At 33.8% G+C, this 17,725-nt stretch overlaps 1 protein-coding gene across 1 annotated transcript; it reads right to left on the reverse strand.

Annotated features, from left to right (window-relative positions):
* Positions 1 to 2,519: 2,519 nt before the first annotated feature.
* On the reverse strand, positions 2,520 to 14,531 carry LOC136820893 (uncharacterized). Its single transcript, XM_067077131.1, has 13 exons — positions 14,127 to 14,531; positions 12,512 to 12,604; positions 12,285 to 12,383; positions 12,049 to 12,153; positions 11,748 to 11,855; positions 9,829 to 9,874; positions 7,625 to 8,464; positions 7,041 to 7,079; positions 6,171 to 6,270; positions 5,607 to 5,717; positions 3,837 to 3,913; positions 3,186 to 3,267; positions 2,520 to 2,634 (listed from the first exon to the last, which is right to left on the reverse strand). The coding sequence occupies exons 1-13, from the start codon at positions 14,439 to 14,441 to the stop codon at positions 2,607 to 2,609; spliced, it is 2,043 nt and encodes a 680-aa protein (XP_066933232.1). The 5' UTR covers positions 14,442 to 14,531; the 3' UTR covers positions 2,520 to 2,606.
* Between the last annotated feature and the right edge of the window lie 3,194 nt (positions 14,532 to 17,725).

Consider the following 17,725-nt stretch of genomic DNA (forward strand, 5'->3'; position numbering starts at 1 on the left):
TTAAGCCTCTCTTGAATTCTTCAGTTTAGTAGGATCTAAAAAGCTACCCCCATAGAATGTCTTTATTTTTGCCAGATTTTTGTATTTCCTACCTTAACCCCTTGGAACGGAAATGAACCTCTTCAACAGGGGGTATACGGTTTTTTTTCTGGAAAAGCCCATTTGGGGTTATAAAGGTTTATTTTTCGAAGAAAAAGCTACCTTCTCAACTTTGATAACCGAAAAACTAAATTGACCTACAGCCGTTGACAAAAGCATCAAAATTATTAAAGTGTAAAAAGTCGATAAAATGAATATTTGGCACTTAACTTATTGGGTCTTATCGTGAAAAGAAACTTCAAGAAATTGAAAATAAAAATAGGATAAGTTAGCAAAGAGATGTCTATCACGGATGAAATTTGGAAAAAAAGAGGGAAAAAATTACGGATAATTACAAAATGTTTTGAAAAATGGAATTTACATTTTTAGCATTTTAAATAAAACAACTGATAAAAAATCACAAAAACTTAGATTATATCTGGTTGTAATAAATATTGGTTGAAAATCATAAATTGACATTAAACATAAAAATGCTACAAAAAATTCATTGAAACCCCGAAAAATAATAAAAATTCTGTTCTGTAGAAACCAAGGAAAACGGAATTGTAAATTCGATAAAATTTGGCTCCAATTTCCCAATGTCGTCTTTGTCTAACGTCCAACGTAAGAACGTTTATAAAGCGTTAGCTGAACGTTCAAATAAAATTTGGGATCAAATATACAAAGGATATTTCGCGCTGTTTGTGATTTGAAAATGAGATGATTTATGATGAGTATTTAGAGTCAGAATCAACGAAGGGACAAACGAAGCCATTATAGGACAAAAATGACAACGCCATACGTCTATTTTCAAAGCTTTTTCAGTAACTTTCTGAATTAAAAAAACATTAGCTGTCTTGTTATTCGAAACAGAAATGAAGTGAAGGGTTCTACGTACAACAAACAAAAAAACACATATATGTTGACTAAGACCATGTTCACACATTACTATTCCGTTTCACTCCGGCATGATTTTCGTTACGGATCGAGTGTGTTCATATTAGTTTTGGAGCAAGAAAACGAAGCAGTTCCATTCCAATGAAAAAAGTGGAGCGAAACTGTTTCGATATGTTTTGCTTTGTAACGTCTTCTTTTTTGACGTTGCGAATTTTGACGTTCACACTTCTTTCGGAAACTTTTCGTTTCCTTTCGTTTCAAAACGGAACGGTAACGTCTGTGCGTGGTCTAAATAGAACATTGACACTGCCTGCAGTTATGTCAAGTCTGTCCTAAGAACAAAAATCTAATCAGAAAACAAAATGAAAAAATACTAGAAAATAATATTTTTGTTTAAAAAACGACGAAAAAGTTATTGGATGGTTACATCGTGCAATGAAAAAACTGAATCGAAAGTGGTTGGAAAATCACATTTCTCTATAGAACTATAGGAATGGAATTAATAAGCTCAAAACCACATTCATCGAAAAAATGGACGTATCGCACACCATGAATTCTTTTTTGTCCAAAAAAATAAAAATAAAAGATGAACCTAAAAAAACAATCAACCCTCACGAAAATGACACTTCAATACAAAAACTAAACTAGACCAAACAAAACATTACTATAAAAAAAATTAATCGAGTATTATTTGACTATCAAAGACATAAAATCATGTGATGAATTACTAGAAAAAATTGGATTTTGTAAAAATATATATGCTAAAATTACAAAAAATAAATAAATAGTAATTTAAAATAACAACATTGAAAAATATACATCCTTATTTATTCTAAATGTTACAAAATAGTGTTGATGAAGACATGAAGAATTCCGAGGAGAAAGGAACTTTCTATAATTCGATTTTTTATGGGACAGAGAATATCTTCTTCGAATTAGAGAAAAAATTCGAATTATAGGAAGTATTTTGTAACCACTTTCCTGGTTTAAATTATAGAGAAATTCGAATACGAGAGAGTTTATGTATTTCCTTCTTTTTTCTTCAAGGGTTTACAACCTAGCAGCAGTAAGTCTTCGGGTGTATTGGTGTATGTTTATTAACACCACACAACCACAACCAGAGAAGTCTACACTGCCAGTTTGGCAATTGCATTGAACAAGTAAGTTAACTAAATAAGGTAAGAGCACAATTCGGTGTGCATCATATGAATGATAGGCAAATAAGACGGAAATATCTGCCTGGTAAACTGTAAGGAAAGATCCTGAGATGCTGCCTATATTTTACAGCACACAAATACAGTCAATTCTCTCTAATTCGAACCTCTACTATTCGAATCTATCTAGAGTTCGACTTAAAATATTTTCCCCTCTGCTAGAAATTAGTATAAAAATACATTCTGTAATTCGAAGAAAATGCTTGGTCCCTTGTAGACCGAATTAAAGGTAGTCAACTGTATTTCTATGAAGAATGCGCAAGATTTACGCAGATTTATGATGATTTCAAATTAAATAAAAAGAATGGCAACTTATCTCGTGGTCACCTTTTCAGCCCCAAATATTGAATCTGTCACCCCAAAATAAAAATTTCTCCATCTCTTTTGGATTATTTCTTCTTGAACCTTTTTCTGATATCAAACATCAGACGCACCAATGTACTCTCTATAGAAAATGAGGAAAATAAATGCAGGTATAAACCTTTGCGAAAGAGAGTTTGGCTCAAGTTTACCAGAATAGATGAACGTCAAACAAGTGAAGTCATTGAATCGATGTACTTGAGATCAGTCGAATATAAACTTTGTTTGACTGTTTGAATTTGTCATATATAATGCTCAGGAGTGTTTTTCTCAGGGAGAAATTATTGAAAAATAATAGATGAAATCAAAGGTGATAGAAAATTATGGTCGTCTGGTATCACCTCCCCCCCCTCTCATCAACCCGGAAAGGAACTTTTACACTGACTCGTAAAGCCATAAGGTAACTTTATTAAAGACTTTTTTTATGATATATAAAGCAGGCGCGCCTCTATACTGACAAAGCAGAATACACAATAGAATTTCTCAAAATTTGTTGACGCACGGTGCCCAAAGGGGAGCACTTCTTTCTTTTAATTAAAAATGATGCGTAAGTAAATGGTAGGAGATACGTTAAATGTTGTCCTTTGAAGATTTGATACTTAATACCAGTTTCAAATTCAAACAAAGAAGCCTTACATTTCCATATTTGGTAATGAAGACATTGGACATGTTTCAGCAACTTTGCAATGACATCTCTTGTGGACTATTGTATTGCAATCTATAATGTAAAACAGCAAATGATAAGGAGAAATGTATCAAAGTGTAGAAAGCGACCGTTGTGCAAAGATATAGCGTTAAAATGACTGTACTTCCCCAAAATTGGGCCTTCGAAATTGGGCTAATTCCAGAAAAGAATTATACATCCTATGTTGAGGAGGTCTTTTTGGGGAAAGGTATACCCGTCGATTTTTTTTAGATTTCAGGACCTTTTGAATTTTTTTTTCAAACTCATTTTACTGATCGCCCTGGATTTTCCAGCTCATTTAACTGACCACTATGAATTTCCCACCTCGTTTTACTGACTTCCCTGGACCTCACTCCTCCTTAATATAGGGGTACAGACTTTTCTGGAATAGCCCAATTTAGCAAGGTTTGAGTTAATTTAGGCGAAAAATCAACCCTTACATTTTATTGAAAATTTGTGTCCAAAAAAATGGTCAGGTTTTCCAAAGATTTACCAAAAGAACTTCGTTTTTCTCACTGTTTTCATCCTTAGAGTGTACTTTCCCTCATTGTTTGCACATTTCGAGCCTTACAACTACAACAGCAGAAAGAACTTTTACAAACCTTTGCAAGAATATCCTTGTTTACCGAGGCCACCGATCCGTTTCAACGGTAAACTACACACGGAACAGGATGGCATTCTACAATGGAAAAATATTTACGTGTAAAAAAGAATAAGATTGAAACGTTAAATCCGCCACAAACCTCCAAGAAAATCTGTAGCATTAGATTGAAACGATTGAAAGATCTGAGAAAATTTGTTGTATTTGACTTTTATTTTCAGAAAAGTGGACAAAAAAATACTGGACCAATCTGTTAATTTTGAATTGATTTGAATAATAAAAGCTGAATGAATATTCTGGTACTCTTTGCCAAACCCTTGTAAAGTGATCATTGCTTTCAGACCAAAGATAGGGTAGGGCGTCAACAGTCATTTTTGGGGCAAAGTCAAAAAATTCAAGATGTAGTGTTTTTTTATGAAAATTCAACCTATTTTAAGGCATAACAGAGATTTCATTTCCATAATGGTGGATGTAAACAAATCCCAGACTCAAATGATTTTGTTTTCCCAGGAGAATTCACAGAATACTATCACTTCAAAGAAATTTGGGTCCATGTATATTGCCATTTCAGAGCAGTTTTTAGTCAAAAATGGGGTTTTTGCTTGAAATGTTGCAATTTAGCCTGTTTTAGCACATATTTCAATTCCATAATGGGGGATATACCCAAATCCTAAACCCAAATGATTTTGATTTTCCTGGAGTACTTCCAGAAGACTATCACTGCAAAAAGATTTTAGGTTCATGCCTATTGCCATTTTTAAGATTTTTTTAATATTGCGTTTTAGCAGGAATTTCAATTCCAAAATGGTGGATATACCCAAATCCCAAACCCAGATAATTTTGATTTTCCTGCAGTATTTCCAGAATACTATCACTGCAAGAAAATTCGGGCCCATGTCTATTGTCATTTTAGAAATTTTTTCAGTTCAAATTTGGGTTTTTGCCTGAAAAATGGCTCTTAGCAGGGATTTTATTTCCATAATGGCGGACATAGATGCATCCCAGACGCAAATGATTTTGATTTCCCTGGAGTATCTCCAGTATACTATCACTGCAAAAAAAAATTCAGACAGCATTTAAACTCAGTTTGTAGAAGCTTGCCTTAAAAAATGCTATTTTTTGAGAAATATGATTTTATTTGCTAAAAAGCGATTTTTGAAGACGCCATTTTGATTTTTTGAAAAAAGTGAAAAACTTGAAATTCATTTTGCTTAAAGACTTTATTGAAGACTTCCATCCCTGAAAATTTCAGACATGTGATTTAATCAGTTTAAAGTTTATGAACTTGCAAAATAAATTGGCCTTAAAAAGCATTTTGCTACCCAAAATTGGCTTAAAACGGCTCGTTTAGGGCTCCAATGGGCACAATTTTCAACCCAATATGATTATTTTGTTGTTTCTTCATAAAGTTTAGTACAGCAAGTGAAAAAAAATAAGATTTGCAATAGTTTTGACATATTTACAGGCCTGAAAAGGCCAGAAAATACCATTTTTCCGAATTTTTACCTGTAGTGCGAATCAAAACCCCCAGGGGGGTTCGGCCAATTTTGAACTTTTGACCTTAAAAATTGCGCAGAATGCCTCACATTAGGTTAAATTTTCTTAAAAAAGCACTACATCTTGAATTTTCTGACTTTGACATTTGACGCCCCACCCTACCAAAGATTTAAAACAAAATCCTATCCTTATTTCTAAAGGATAAAAAGTTATGAACGAATGCATACGCTTTTACAGCTCAGCACTATTAAAACGAGAAGAAATTCTGACTTACGTTCCAGTGAAATGTTTTGCAACGAAGATATGATCATTGTAAACGTGTAATTTCTGTCCTTTAATGGAGTAATTCTCTTTTTTGGCCATTGAAGGTGGTATACGGTAATATCTATAAACAATGAAAAAAAAAGAAAAAGTTGACTCTCTTTAATTCGATCTTCAAGGGACCAAGAAATTTCTTTATATTTAGAAAAATTCGAATTATAGAGGTTCGATGAGTCATAGAAAGAGTTGACTGTAAGATGAAAAAGAAAATACAGCTTTGTAAGTCCTTGGATGAGGGTGTGGATGGTGCGTATTTAAACTCCCAAAGACGCAGTTAAAATGTTATTTTTTTAAGTTTGATTTACTTTGTTTGATTCACTGATGCCAGTTTAGAAAGATCTGTCAGTTTTTTTGTGGGACGCATAAAAAGGGACTGAAACGGTATAAATCCGTTGTAGGGTCGTCCCGAAGTAAGAGAAGTCTCGCCACGGTTTATCAATCGTATCCAACCTCGAGAAGACCGTGTAACTAAAAAATATTTCATTGACAGAAGAGAATTGGACTAAATTGGACTTACTTGCAACCCGTCTTCTCTGTGACTTCAATCACCAAAGCTGATGAAGTATTCGGAATATATCCAATTGCTGAATTCAGTGCACTCTGGCTGACTGTTCCACCTGAAGTATAAAATCCATAGAAGTAGACTTCAGGACGATAACAAAGCAGGAATTCATTCTCTGAAGCTGTTCTGGAGGTCGTAATATAGATCGGAATTCTTATCATATACAAATACAGTTGACGCTCTCTAGTTCGATCTTCATGAGGAATCAAATTTTCATCGAATGAGGGAAACATATCGAATAATAGTGCGCCGTTTAAGAGAGTTTCTTGTTGATAGTGACTTTCAATATTATCAAATAACAGAGAGAATATCGAATTATAGAGCGACAACTGTATCCACAAAAGCTACATAGAGATGGATTCGGTTCAAGATTATGTACTACCCTTGTCGATCGACGGGGGTGCTCCGCTGAGGTTCGAAAAATGGACCCTACGTGGGACTCGAAATTTGCGAAAAAAGTGACCCTGAATGGGACTGAAATTCCAAAAATTTTTACTTTTTCCCCAAATTTTCCAGAAATAGGCACCCTACGAGGGACTGATTTTTCTATTTTGGTGTTTTTGCGACCCTACCTGGGACTCGTGGAGGTTAAAAAAGGTACCCTGTCCAGCGGAGCATCCCCGTAACCCATTTTGCCCTAGTACCCCCCCCCCCGGATGTACCAGGATCAATTGTATTCTTTAATGGATTAAACTAACATTAGATGAACGCCATGAATGAACGTTATAAGAACGTTGTGTGCCAGCTGGTTTGCGATAAATAACAAAACCAACGATATTTGGAGTTGAAAAAATCAAATGAACATTAAACAGATGCGATACTTACGCAAAGGCATTGGTGTCTCACTTTGGTTGGACAATGAACCTACAAAATGAAAAGTTAAAAAAGAAACAAAATAAATAAACAGCAAGCCAACTTCGATGTCAATGATGACTACTACTAGGTACTACAGTGGAGTTCCCGTAACTCGAATACGCACGTCGAATACGCACGTCGAATACGCACGTCGAATACGCACGTCGAATACGCACGGGGAACACGCACGTTGAATACGCACGTCGAACACGCACGTTGAATACGCACGTCGAATACGCACGTTGAACACGCACGTCGAATACGCACGTCGAACACGCACGTTGAATACGCACGTCGAATACGCACGTTGAACACGCACGTCGAATACGCACGTCGAACACGCACGGGGAACACAAATTTGTTCGAGTTGAGGTTAAGGTTTATAAGGCATTGTTGACCAAAAAGCCTCGAAAAATTGCTCGAGTTCAGAAGTAGATATGTCTGTAGCGAAGGTGAGAAATTACAAATTACAAAGTACAAATTCTACGTTCTCTTGACAAATCGGAAATTCTGTTTATAGAATGTTCCGAATGTAAAAAAAAAATAACGTTTACCTAGCGACTGTGCGTATTCCAGTGTAGGCCGTTCGCCGTGATGAAAAGAGTGCCTCAACAAATTACTTTTCGTTAATTTACTCGGCTGCCGTAAACTTTCACTTGTCGGATCGTTTCTCTTCAAAATAGGTGTCTTTATTGTTTGAGCTGAGTCTGATGTCGTGTACTTCGGCTCAATAGCGTCTTGAATTTTCGGGCTATTATTTGAAGATGTAGGGGCGTTATTTTTAGACACCTTTGAACGCCTTGGCGGAGCTGCTGGGGCAGTTTTGTTAAGCTTCGTTGATTCCACCCCAGACGAGTTTAAGATCTGTTCCAAGCTGTTATGTATAGCCTGGAAACCATTTATTGGTTCCATTGCAGCAGAAAAGGAGTTCGATTTTGGTTTGATTTCTTTCTGTTGATAATGTTTATCAAAAGTGAGTTCTTCATCAGTGAAAACTCCATTTGGTGAGTTCTGGTGGATATCAGTAGATGGTGAAAATGCACTGGTCTGCATTGACAATGGTGTGATCGGTTCAAAAAGAATGGAACTAGTCTCACTCCCATAAATCTCACTTGATGGTCTTTTAGGTGTACTCAAGCCTGAATCTGCATCTGGTGTTGGTGTGAAACGTCTAGAGGCTAAAGCTGTGTGCGATTTTGCTTGCTCTAGCTCTCGTTCGCGTTGTATGTATTTTGGAACTGAATCTAGCCTGGAGAGAGATTTACTTTTCTTTTGTTGCGTAGTGATGCGAGGTGTAGAGGCGGACCAGTTTTGAACGAAATAATCATCGTCAGACGTTTGAGGGATGTGATTTAGCGAATGTTTTGCTTTGTTTACTTCTTTAACGGATTTGCCTAAAAATTAAGGTAAATATTATCAAAAGTAAAAGTTAAGTCCTCTTGCTACTATCACAAAATCATCTTTTAATAGTATGGTTTAATTTCAACCCTTCCCGTGCTAATGTCGGGTTTACAGTTGGTGATCCACGGGTCTGGAGAAATTCAATTGTTAGTAGGTGTGGTAGAGTGAATGAAAATAGAATTTTAAGCCATCAACGAAGAAAGCAGTACCTATTTCCATTATATTTACTGTTATAGGGTGTACAGTATATTCGACATCAGAATTTTGTACTTATTTTCCAGGGAATTTAAAAAAAAAATTCCCTATTGTCGCTGTTTTTAGAAATTAAAAATTGCCTACAGTACATTACAACTTTTGTTATTTCATGCGTCAAATACACCCGACATCGGCAAATGGAGTCACAATAGCGCTTCGTTATTCAAATGTCATGATTATTACTTCTCTCATTTTGACCAAAATTCAATCCAACAATCCTTTTCGTCTTAATTCAGAAGTCGTGAAAAAGTTATTACATTTTTTTGTAACTGAGTGTAACTTGCGTGCAAGCGTAATATAGGCAAAGGGTGATGGGATTCAATTTCAGTCGAACAGAAAAATCAATGTCCATTTTTAGATTCGCCACGGTATGCTATTCTCATGTAGGAAAAACCCGACGACGCCAAAAAATGATGCAAGCATAGAACTTAGTACTAGGCAAAAAGAAAAGGATTCTTATCTATCAGAACGGAAAGGGTTAATTCATGATATGCACCATTGCAATGTCTTCCACGGACCCAACAGCTAATTGGTTGAAAGTGGCGTATTGACTGATTTTACGTCACTTACAACCAATCAGCTATTGGGACCGTGATGTAATGTCAGAAGACATTGCGATTGTGCATATCATGAATACAAGCTTTCTCTGAGTTTAGAAGAACTCAAATTTGACTGAAGTAAAATCGATGAAAGAGGGATACTTTTACATTAATCATATGACTTCGGTCTGTGATATCAGCTTTCGATAGCTTTGATAAAAATGAAGCTTTAAGTTATATAAAAAGCAATTGTGACGGATTATCTTTTAAGGCTGGTTTTTCTTACTTTCAAGATCAGTGTACTCAAACGGCTAAGAAAATGTATTTTCTACTAGACAAGTGATAATGAAAGACTAAATATAATTTAAAAGATCTTAAAAATATCAGATGTTTTAGAATTTGAAATCTTATTTTCCGGAAAGAAATTAGACTCTTTAAGTTCTTTCCATTTCTTTAGCCAAAACAAAGATGACAATCGGGTTTCAGTCAAAAGTAGAAGCGTATATAGAATGCATTACAGACAGGGAAAAACATTTATAGAAAAGAAAAGCAAAATGACTTACTCCTTATGATAAACTTTGTTGGGTTTTTCGGAACATCAATATGCTTCTATGGAGAAAGAAATTAAAGGAAAGTAAGAAATGGGCCGTTCCATTTTATATCCATGCAGTTGGGTGGACTAACATTTCCAGAAAACGATCAAAATATCAAAAAAGTGGATTTTTGTCAAATGTTTGCATTTTTTTACTTTTTCATAGCTTCAGCCAGGTTTCTAGGTCCCCCCAACAAAGTAAGGTCCCCCCAATAATTTAGCTCCCCCCAAAAAATTGCCTTGTGCTAGGTCCCCTTAAACACTTGGGGAAAAAACAAAAACATTGTTCTCCCGCCCCTGTAGAGAAGTCAATAAAAAATATATGAGAGTACAGTACTGATAAATGAAAACTGAATTTTACTTGTATTAATATTTATGTTTACAAATCTTTTGCTTTTTATATTTGATTTAATAGTAAGATAAGAGATCTTTTAAAATTAGCTGAACAGCCCCCAGAGTCTCAGTCAGATCATCTAGGTCCCCCCCAACAATCTAGGTCCCCCCAAATATTTTGGTAATTTTAGCCCCAAGGCTCTTTTAAAGGCCAAAATATTTCTTAGCCCCCCCCCCAAAAAATAAGGGGGGGGCTGATGCTATGTTTTTGGCTTAAAATCTCGCTGGAAAGACTCACTTATGAGTTCCATAAACCATACATTTTATTTTAAAATAGTTTAACAGATTTTTTATTTTGTCAAAAGTTTTTCGCAAGCGTAAACTTTCAGCGAAGAATTCTCTCAAGAATTTTCAAAGACATTTACTTTCGCGAAAAGGGATAAAATTCGCGAAAGTTTGTACGCGTAAAGTATGTTATTTCTCATTCCTAAAAAACGATGGTTTTATTTTTAAAGAAATAATATCAAACTTTTTTAAAAACCGTTTTCGGCAGTGGAAATGTTTCGCTGCCACCACACTACTGATCTCAATGTCAAATCTAAAGGGACATTTTTCTTGCAGTAAATTTGGGAACGACTTTGCTTTAAAGTGATTTTCCGGGGAAAGGTAAAATATCCTGTCATCATTTCATCTTTGATATTTACATTCTACACAATCATATCATATATAAAAAATTATTTTGGTTAAGATGGTCAAGTCAAACTCTCTATGTGTGGAAGATCAAGAATGATGATAAGATAATAATTGTCCTTCTGTAAATAAAGAGATTAAGATCGTTTTGTAAATTGATTTTAATGGACTGCTTATAAACCACATTATACAGACAATTTTTTTATAGGCACGTGTTTTTTTGATAGCAGTATTTTTGCTTGAAATCGAAGAAGGATCCAGGAGGAACGAAAACCAAAAAGGGTATACATCCTAATCTCTCATTTTTTTATAAAGCGAAAACTGAAGCTGGTTGCAAGCAGACACATCTGTTCTGAAACACTTTAAAATGTTTTCTATAAAAGATGGGTATTCTGTTTTGAAATGCTTATAATAGAAAACGGTGTTTCCATCTTAGTATTTTAATTCATTTCTCACGTCTCATATAAGTAGAGAATTATGTTTCTCTATATCCATGTGTGATAATAGTAACAGACAATTTCAAACAAGCATTTATAGATTCGATGAACTGTTTTTATAGTTAAACAATAACATTTTACTGACACAAAATGACAAAACAATGAGAAAACATCAATAGTTGAAAGATTTTCTCATTCTCATATAAGAAGGCTAAATTTACATAATAGGCTTTTACCCCTTTTTCTACTTAGATACATTTGTCAGCTTTTCTGTTGTTTTTAAAAGTGAAATTTGACAACAAAAATTGAGACTAATACGATTATACAAGACATTCAAACCCTGAACTTTGAAGGTGAAGGATTCATTATTCAAAAGACCGAACTAGTAAAAACCTTACAAGGTGCATAAATACAAAGCCCAAATACAGACCTTTTTCGTTTTTTGTTGATTTGGGTGTTCTTCTAAAATTAAATCAGTCACTTTCTTTGGTTTCATCAAAACAACATTTAGAGCTTGTGCAATGTAGTTGCAAAGGTCCTAAATAAGAAAAGTTATAAAGGTCTACTGTTGAATAATTTTATATGGTTTTGCTTCGGCGATTACTACAACAGAAACTACAGAGGTCTACAGTGGCCTGTGATGATCTATAATAAAGATAAAATAAATATTCAAAATCCAGATTTTCATAATTATCCATTTCATTAAATAAGTGTACACTGTGTTGACCTACCTTGTTCTTTCCAGCTACATCCAAAGACAGTTTTATTTCCCTTAGTGCTTTTATCTCGACATATCTCAAAGAGGTTTTCCTGCCCACCTCAAGATAAACTGTTGCCTAAATAAAAAAGAAAGTGTTGTTTTTCAATATATAAATTTTAAAACTTTATTAATTTAAGTGATCACTTTTTAGAATTTTTTAGAATGCTCTGACTGCTAATAAACTTATTTCAGGTAATAATAAAATACCTTTAAATTCATTGGTGGTAAAACAAAGTAGGAAATTTCTTTTTGTGAGTTTATGATTTTGAACTTCAAATGCTTGGTTTGGGTCGTCACATCCAAAATCTAAAACCAAAGAAAGTTAAAGCGCTGGAGAAAAAGAATAACAAAAGCTAATTTTCCTAATAAATTGAACTTTTCTTAAATCTGTGTTCAGGGTTTGAAGATGAAGATTAACATTGATATTAACTCACAAGTTCATCATCCTTTTGCCAATGTTGTTTTATATTTTCAATCGAACAAGGAACTTCATCACTTCTTTCAACTTTAATGGAGGAAATCAATTTCTAAAAGATTGAAGTGTAAAGTTACAGGAAAATTGACTGTCAAATACAATGTGTCAGGTACTGTGACGTAGTGGTCATTAACCTTACTTGCTGCACAATCAACTGTGAGGGTAATTTGGTAGTCAGTTCAAGATGCTTGAGGGGCGCTTAATGAAAGATCATCACAGATTGATACATCCTTCTTCTTATTTCGATACCCTCCTTTAGAGATAGAAATAATAGGCAGTTAGTGGAAGTACTTCAATCTGTGAAGCGTCTTTATGTGAATCCTCATAACGAAAAAAGTATCTTCTGAAAATTTCATTCTTCCCCATGAATGCGAAAATGAAAAACAAAGAAGCTTTCATTTTCTCATTGTCTTTTTAATCTGCCATGAAGTGTTATAAAATTAAACTACAAAGAGGCTTCATAAAAATCGTGTAGAAAAAAGTTGTTAAAAAGTATGCCATTTTATCTTAACAATTTCGTATACTACGTACGGAGCGCTGACTTTTAGTTTTATGACTTGTTCTCACTCATTTGGTTTCCGTAATAAAAAGAAAGTCGCTATTCTGAACTTTGAACATGTTTTAAATCAAGGTACTTCCACTAACTGATAAGAAGGTCCTATCACTGACAGTCAGGCACATCCTGACAAATGAACGGGGTATTTTTCACTTGCGCCGAATACCCAGTTTAATTGAATCGGGTTGGAAATATTTTGCTTAATTTCAAAGAACTGCATGGATGAAATTTTTTTTCCATGGGTCAATTTTGTCTTCGAAGATTGAAGAAACTTTTAATGAAAAAATAAAGTTCCCAGTTTTCTTCCTTTTTTCCCTTTTTCAGTTTGAAGTTCATTTTTATTCATTTTCACGCTTTTAGCCTGAGACGTCCTTTCTCATTTACACTGGGTGACGAATACCCCATACAAATGCTTACCCCGTTCATTTGCCAGGATGTGCCTGACTGACTGATTGAAACTAATTTTCTTTGCTTTTTGATTAAAGAAGAGGGAAAAATCCCAGTCTGGAAAGAAGAGAATATTTACGCCAGAGATTTCTTGGCGTAGCCTTTGTGTAAGCCTATGAAATCCAAAGTCTGCGCCGGAGATATCCAGCGTACATGCCTTACTTTCCAGATTGGGAAAAATCTTGAGTCTATCAGTCATTCTGACCTTCCTATTATTCCTATCTTTAAAGAAGGGTTTTGAAATTAGAAGAGGGATGTCCAAATTAGACAAACTTACGGTACATGTCAAGCAGCCACCCAGAAACATCTGAATTCATCCTACCATCTTAAAATCTATGATATTGCATTATTTTCTTAATATCCAACCACACTGTTTTATTTATTTACACGCAATTCCGTCAGCAAGTTACTTGGAAAAAATACTTGTGCAGAAAATATGAGATTCTAAAATTGTATCTAGAGTAGAGCTGCAAGCACAAACATTAGCTCGGGCGTAACATTTCCCTTCTTTCCAGACTGGATGGACCCAATCTCATGGTAGAATATCACTACTCAGAAAAAAAATAATTACCTTCCTTCCCACTATTTCAGCTATGTTTTTAAGCTCTTTCTTTAAGTCATGTTCCAAGGAATTCAGCCATCTATCCACAATTATACGGATAGAGCTCTTCACGTGTGGAAAACATGCCTTAAGATAGGAGTTCAGAGAGTGATAAATATTCTTTTCTGGTTGACTTTTCTTTACATTTTTTTGCTTCTCGCTATCCTCAATAAATTTGGCCTTCGTTTGGATGAGATAAAAACCAAGTAAAAACAGGAAAAAATGAACAATAACAAAGTAAAACTTTCCAAACCAGCTTCCACTTGCAGCTTCGTCGTTCGCCATGTTGGATTCTTTTCAAAATCATAACAAAACCCGATTATAGTGATCCGTAGTATCGGATTCTAAGAATTTCAATGAAATCGAGAAACTTCTTTCCCCGATTCGGGTTATTATTTACATTTTTAAAAGTCGTTTGTGAAGCAATCCCCGCGCCAAATTTTTCTTGACATTTTTATTGGACCTTGTGGTGGTGTTAGCAGTGTGTGTAGGGCACTTTATAGCAATAAATTTTATGACTTTTCAGAGGGTCAGGATTGTTGCTGTTATTGATTTATTTATCCTTTTAGGTTTTCACTTATAGCTTTTGACTCAAAAAGAAAAGAAATATAAATTAACAAAGTAAATGTTGTGTTTTTTTGTTCGTGCACACACTTACTTTGTATGCATGGGAAATTATTACATGATTGTCAAGTCTAAAAAACATTCATTTTGTCATGAGCAAGTATCAATCATCTTATAACATTGGCAACCGTAATGACAGATCTAATGATAAAAAGGAACTGGTATTGGCGACAAAGATAAATATCATAATATCTGATCACGATTTTGAGAATAATGAGGAGAGGATTGTATTTAATGAAATTATAAAATTGCAAAATGAAGAGGAAGCAAGTCCAAAAGAAATCATAACTGCATTAGGATCAGTTCGAGGAATCAAAGATAAGGTTAGACTGAGGATCGAACAATTTTTGAATGGCAAGAAAAATGAAATTGGTAAAGAAGAAAAAGACACTAATAAAGACCAAGTAGGAAACTTATTAACCAGCTTGAACAACAAGAGTAATAAAATTATTATATACACAACAAGTTTAGGGATTATTCGGAAGACGAAAGGAGATTGCCTTTATCTTATGAATGTTTTTAGAAGTATGATGCTGGAAACAGAAGAAAGGGATATTGTTAGTAAATATTATCATGATGAGTTCAAAAAATTATTTCCCAATTCTTCACTGCCACAGGTTGTTATTAACAGTTTTCCAGTTGGTGGCCGTAAAGAAATTGAAAATCTTATTGAAACAGGAGAAATCAACCTTCTTACAAAGAACATTGAAAAAGTTCAATATTCTTCTATAAAATGTTTGAAATGTAATGGGTACGGATATCTTCCCTGCCCAATGTGTCTTGGTAGTTGTCGGTCAAGAATTATACGTATTGGGAAATCAAGAGAAGTTAATAATTTAAAATGTACTCAATGTAAAGAAGGTATGGTAAGGTGTATGGATTGTATTAACATGATCAGCTACTAGAGTTTCCACGATGTATTCTCTTTTATTAGCTTTTGATTGTTTAATAACAAGGTTACTTTATTTGGATAGTTGTGGATAGTGGATAAAAGAAGAACAAATTGTTATTTCATCTGATGTAAATTTGAAAATATCTTGCTTTTTGCTTTTGTTTTTTTTTTGTGATTTTTACATTTTTTCTAATCATTTAGCCAATTCCTTCAGTGGGGAGTTTTAGGTTTAATTCACATTAGAAGGCAAATAATGAAGTATCAATCATTCAGCTATTTTTTTAATATGTCATACCAGATCTAGAGGTGTGATACATATATGTTATAAAATTTTATCACAGTTAGGAATATACACAATCTCAGCTACTCACAATCCACGCTGTCAAACAATTTAGATATAATCAAAAACAGAAAAATATATATTTCATAAATAATTGATTTTCATTTCAGATTTAAATTCTATTTATTGTATAATATATTCTGTATTTATATTCATAAATTTTTCATTTCATTATATTGCGGAAATGAATTATAATAATTTTTACAATTTTTTGGCTTTTTACTTCTTATTTTGAGAGGATCTCTATATAGAGGCGTTCCTTCTCAAATTTCCTGGCTACTATATATAACCAGAGTGTACACTTTTTGCTTATTTCATTCATTATAGCCAAAATAGAATTTTTTTCTTCTAAATTTTTTTGAAACAAAACCACTTTTCCAAAGATAATTGACCACAAATTATTCAAAGGTAACCTGAGTATAAAGATGTACAAAAGCTGATAACATTGTCTTTGTGTAGTCTAAAAACTGGGAGCGTCTGTATCGTCCACTTGGATGGAAATTAACCTGTGTTTCCAGTATACTTATTTTCCCTTATTTACTGGAGTTTTGAAAAAAATTGAATGGTGTTCCGATGCTGAAAAAGAAAATAGTTGATGTTCTTGTATTTATTTTTAGTCAGACAAATGATTTTCTATCAGCGAAATGTTTTCTAGGAAGCATTAAAAATAAAACCTTTTATTAGATGAGACAATCCTATTTTATATCCATTCCACAACAGCGATCATTGGGAGCCGAAATTATTTTGAGACGACTTTTATTACTACCCGCTCACAGAATATGTTCTAATTAACTAAGAATTTTGCTTTTGAAATTAATCTTCGTGCAAGTGTGATCTTCCCCTTCTAAAATTACTCTTTTGTGGTTTATTGGGATTTTCCAGATAAAACTGCGCTTACCTTTACCAGGAGATTCAAACTTTGTGACTGAAAAGGTTTGATTGTTTTGAGTTTCAGGCACTTTTTAAATTCAAATATCTCTGGAAATCTCAATTTATAAAGGGATTAGTAAGTTAAATTTAATGATTACAGGATGTTATAAAATACCCCCATGGATTTCCAGATACACGATTTTTTTATATAAGAATGTCTTCTATAAGAATATCAGGGTGAAAATTGACCAAATCGTAAGAATACCCTTAGAATACCATCTAGGGTGAATTGATAAGAATACAGTTATTTTATATTTGGTTAACAGAAAGAACTGCTTCCTTTGTTAGAGATAAATTAGAGCTTTGAGGAAGAAATGTAATTTTAACCTAAATGTTCACTCAAAAGTCCAACAAAACTCTCAAATTGATCTTTTCTAATGTTTGTAAAAAAGTTAAGTCTAAAAAAGTAAGAATACGTTAAGAATATTTCACCCTTAATTTTGACAATTTCTTAAGAATACTTACCCTCATCCAAAGTACACTATTCTTATAAAAAGCATGTATTTTTGCTGGATTTTTGTATATAGCAACGGACTTCCTACGTCATTTTTATTTTTAGTTTGTTTGCATACAATGTCATCTTTAAAAAACGAAAAACTGGAAATTTGCTGCACACATTTTAATGTGATTATGTTCTATAGTAAAGTTAGTCTTGCTTTTGTCAATACTCTATGGCCCTCTATGAATTTCCAGAATGAAGCTGCAGAAATTTTGTCTATAATTGGATTTTTAATATTTCATACATTCATAAGATTTGAGATAGCTTTTGAATACAGAGAAACA

This window comes from Clytia hemisphaerica, unplaced genomic scaffold, assembly GCF_902728285.1.
Source record: "Clytia hemisphaerica strain Z4C2 unplaced genomic scaffold, Clytia hemisphaerica genome assembly, whole genome shotgun sequence".
Lineage (NCBI taxonomy): Eukaryota > Metazoa > Cnidaria > Hydrozoa > Leptothecata > Clytiidae > Clytia > Clytia hemisphaerica.

Excerpts from the sequence above, each read along its gene's own strand:
- LOC136820893 (XM_067077131.1), bottom strand. The coding sequence starts at position 14,441 with ATGGCGAACGACGAAGCTGCAAGTGGAAGCTGGTTTGGAAAGTTTTAC. Across the intron at positions 8,465-9,828 it reads AACAAAGTTTATCATAAGGA|GCAAATCCGTTAAAGAAGTA; the intron begins GTAAGTCATTTT and ends CTTAATTTTTAG. Across the intron at positions 2,635-3,185 it reads TCATTACCAAATATGGAAAT|AGAGTACATTGGTGCGTCTG; the intron begins GTAAGGCTTCTT and ends CATTTTCTATAG.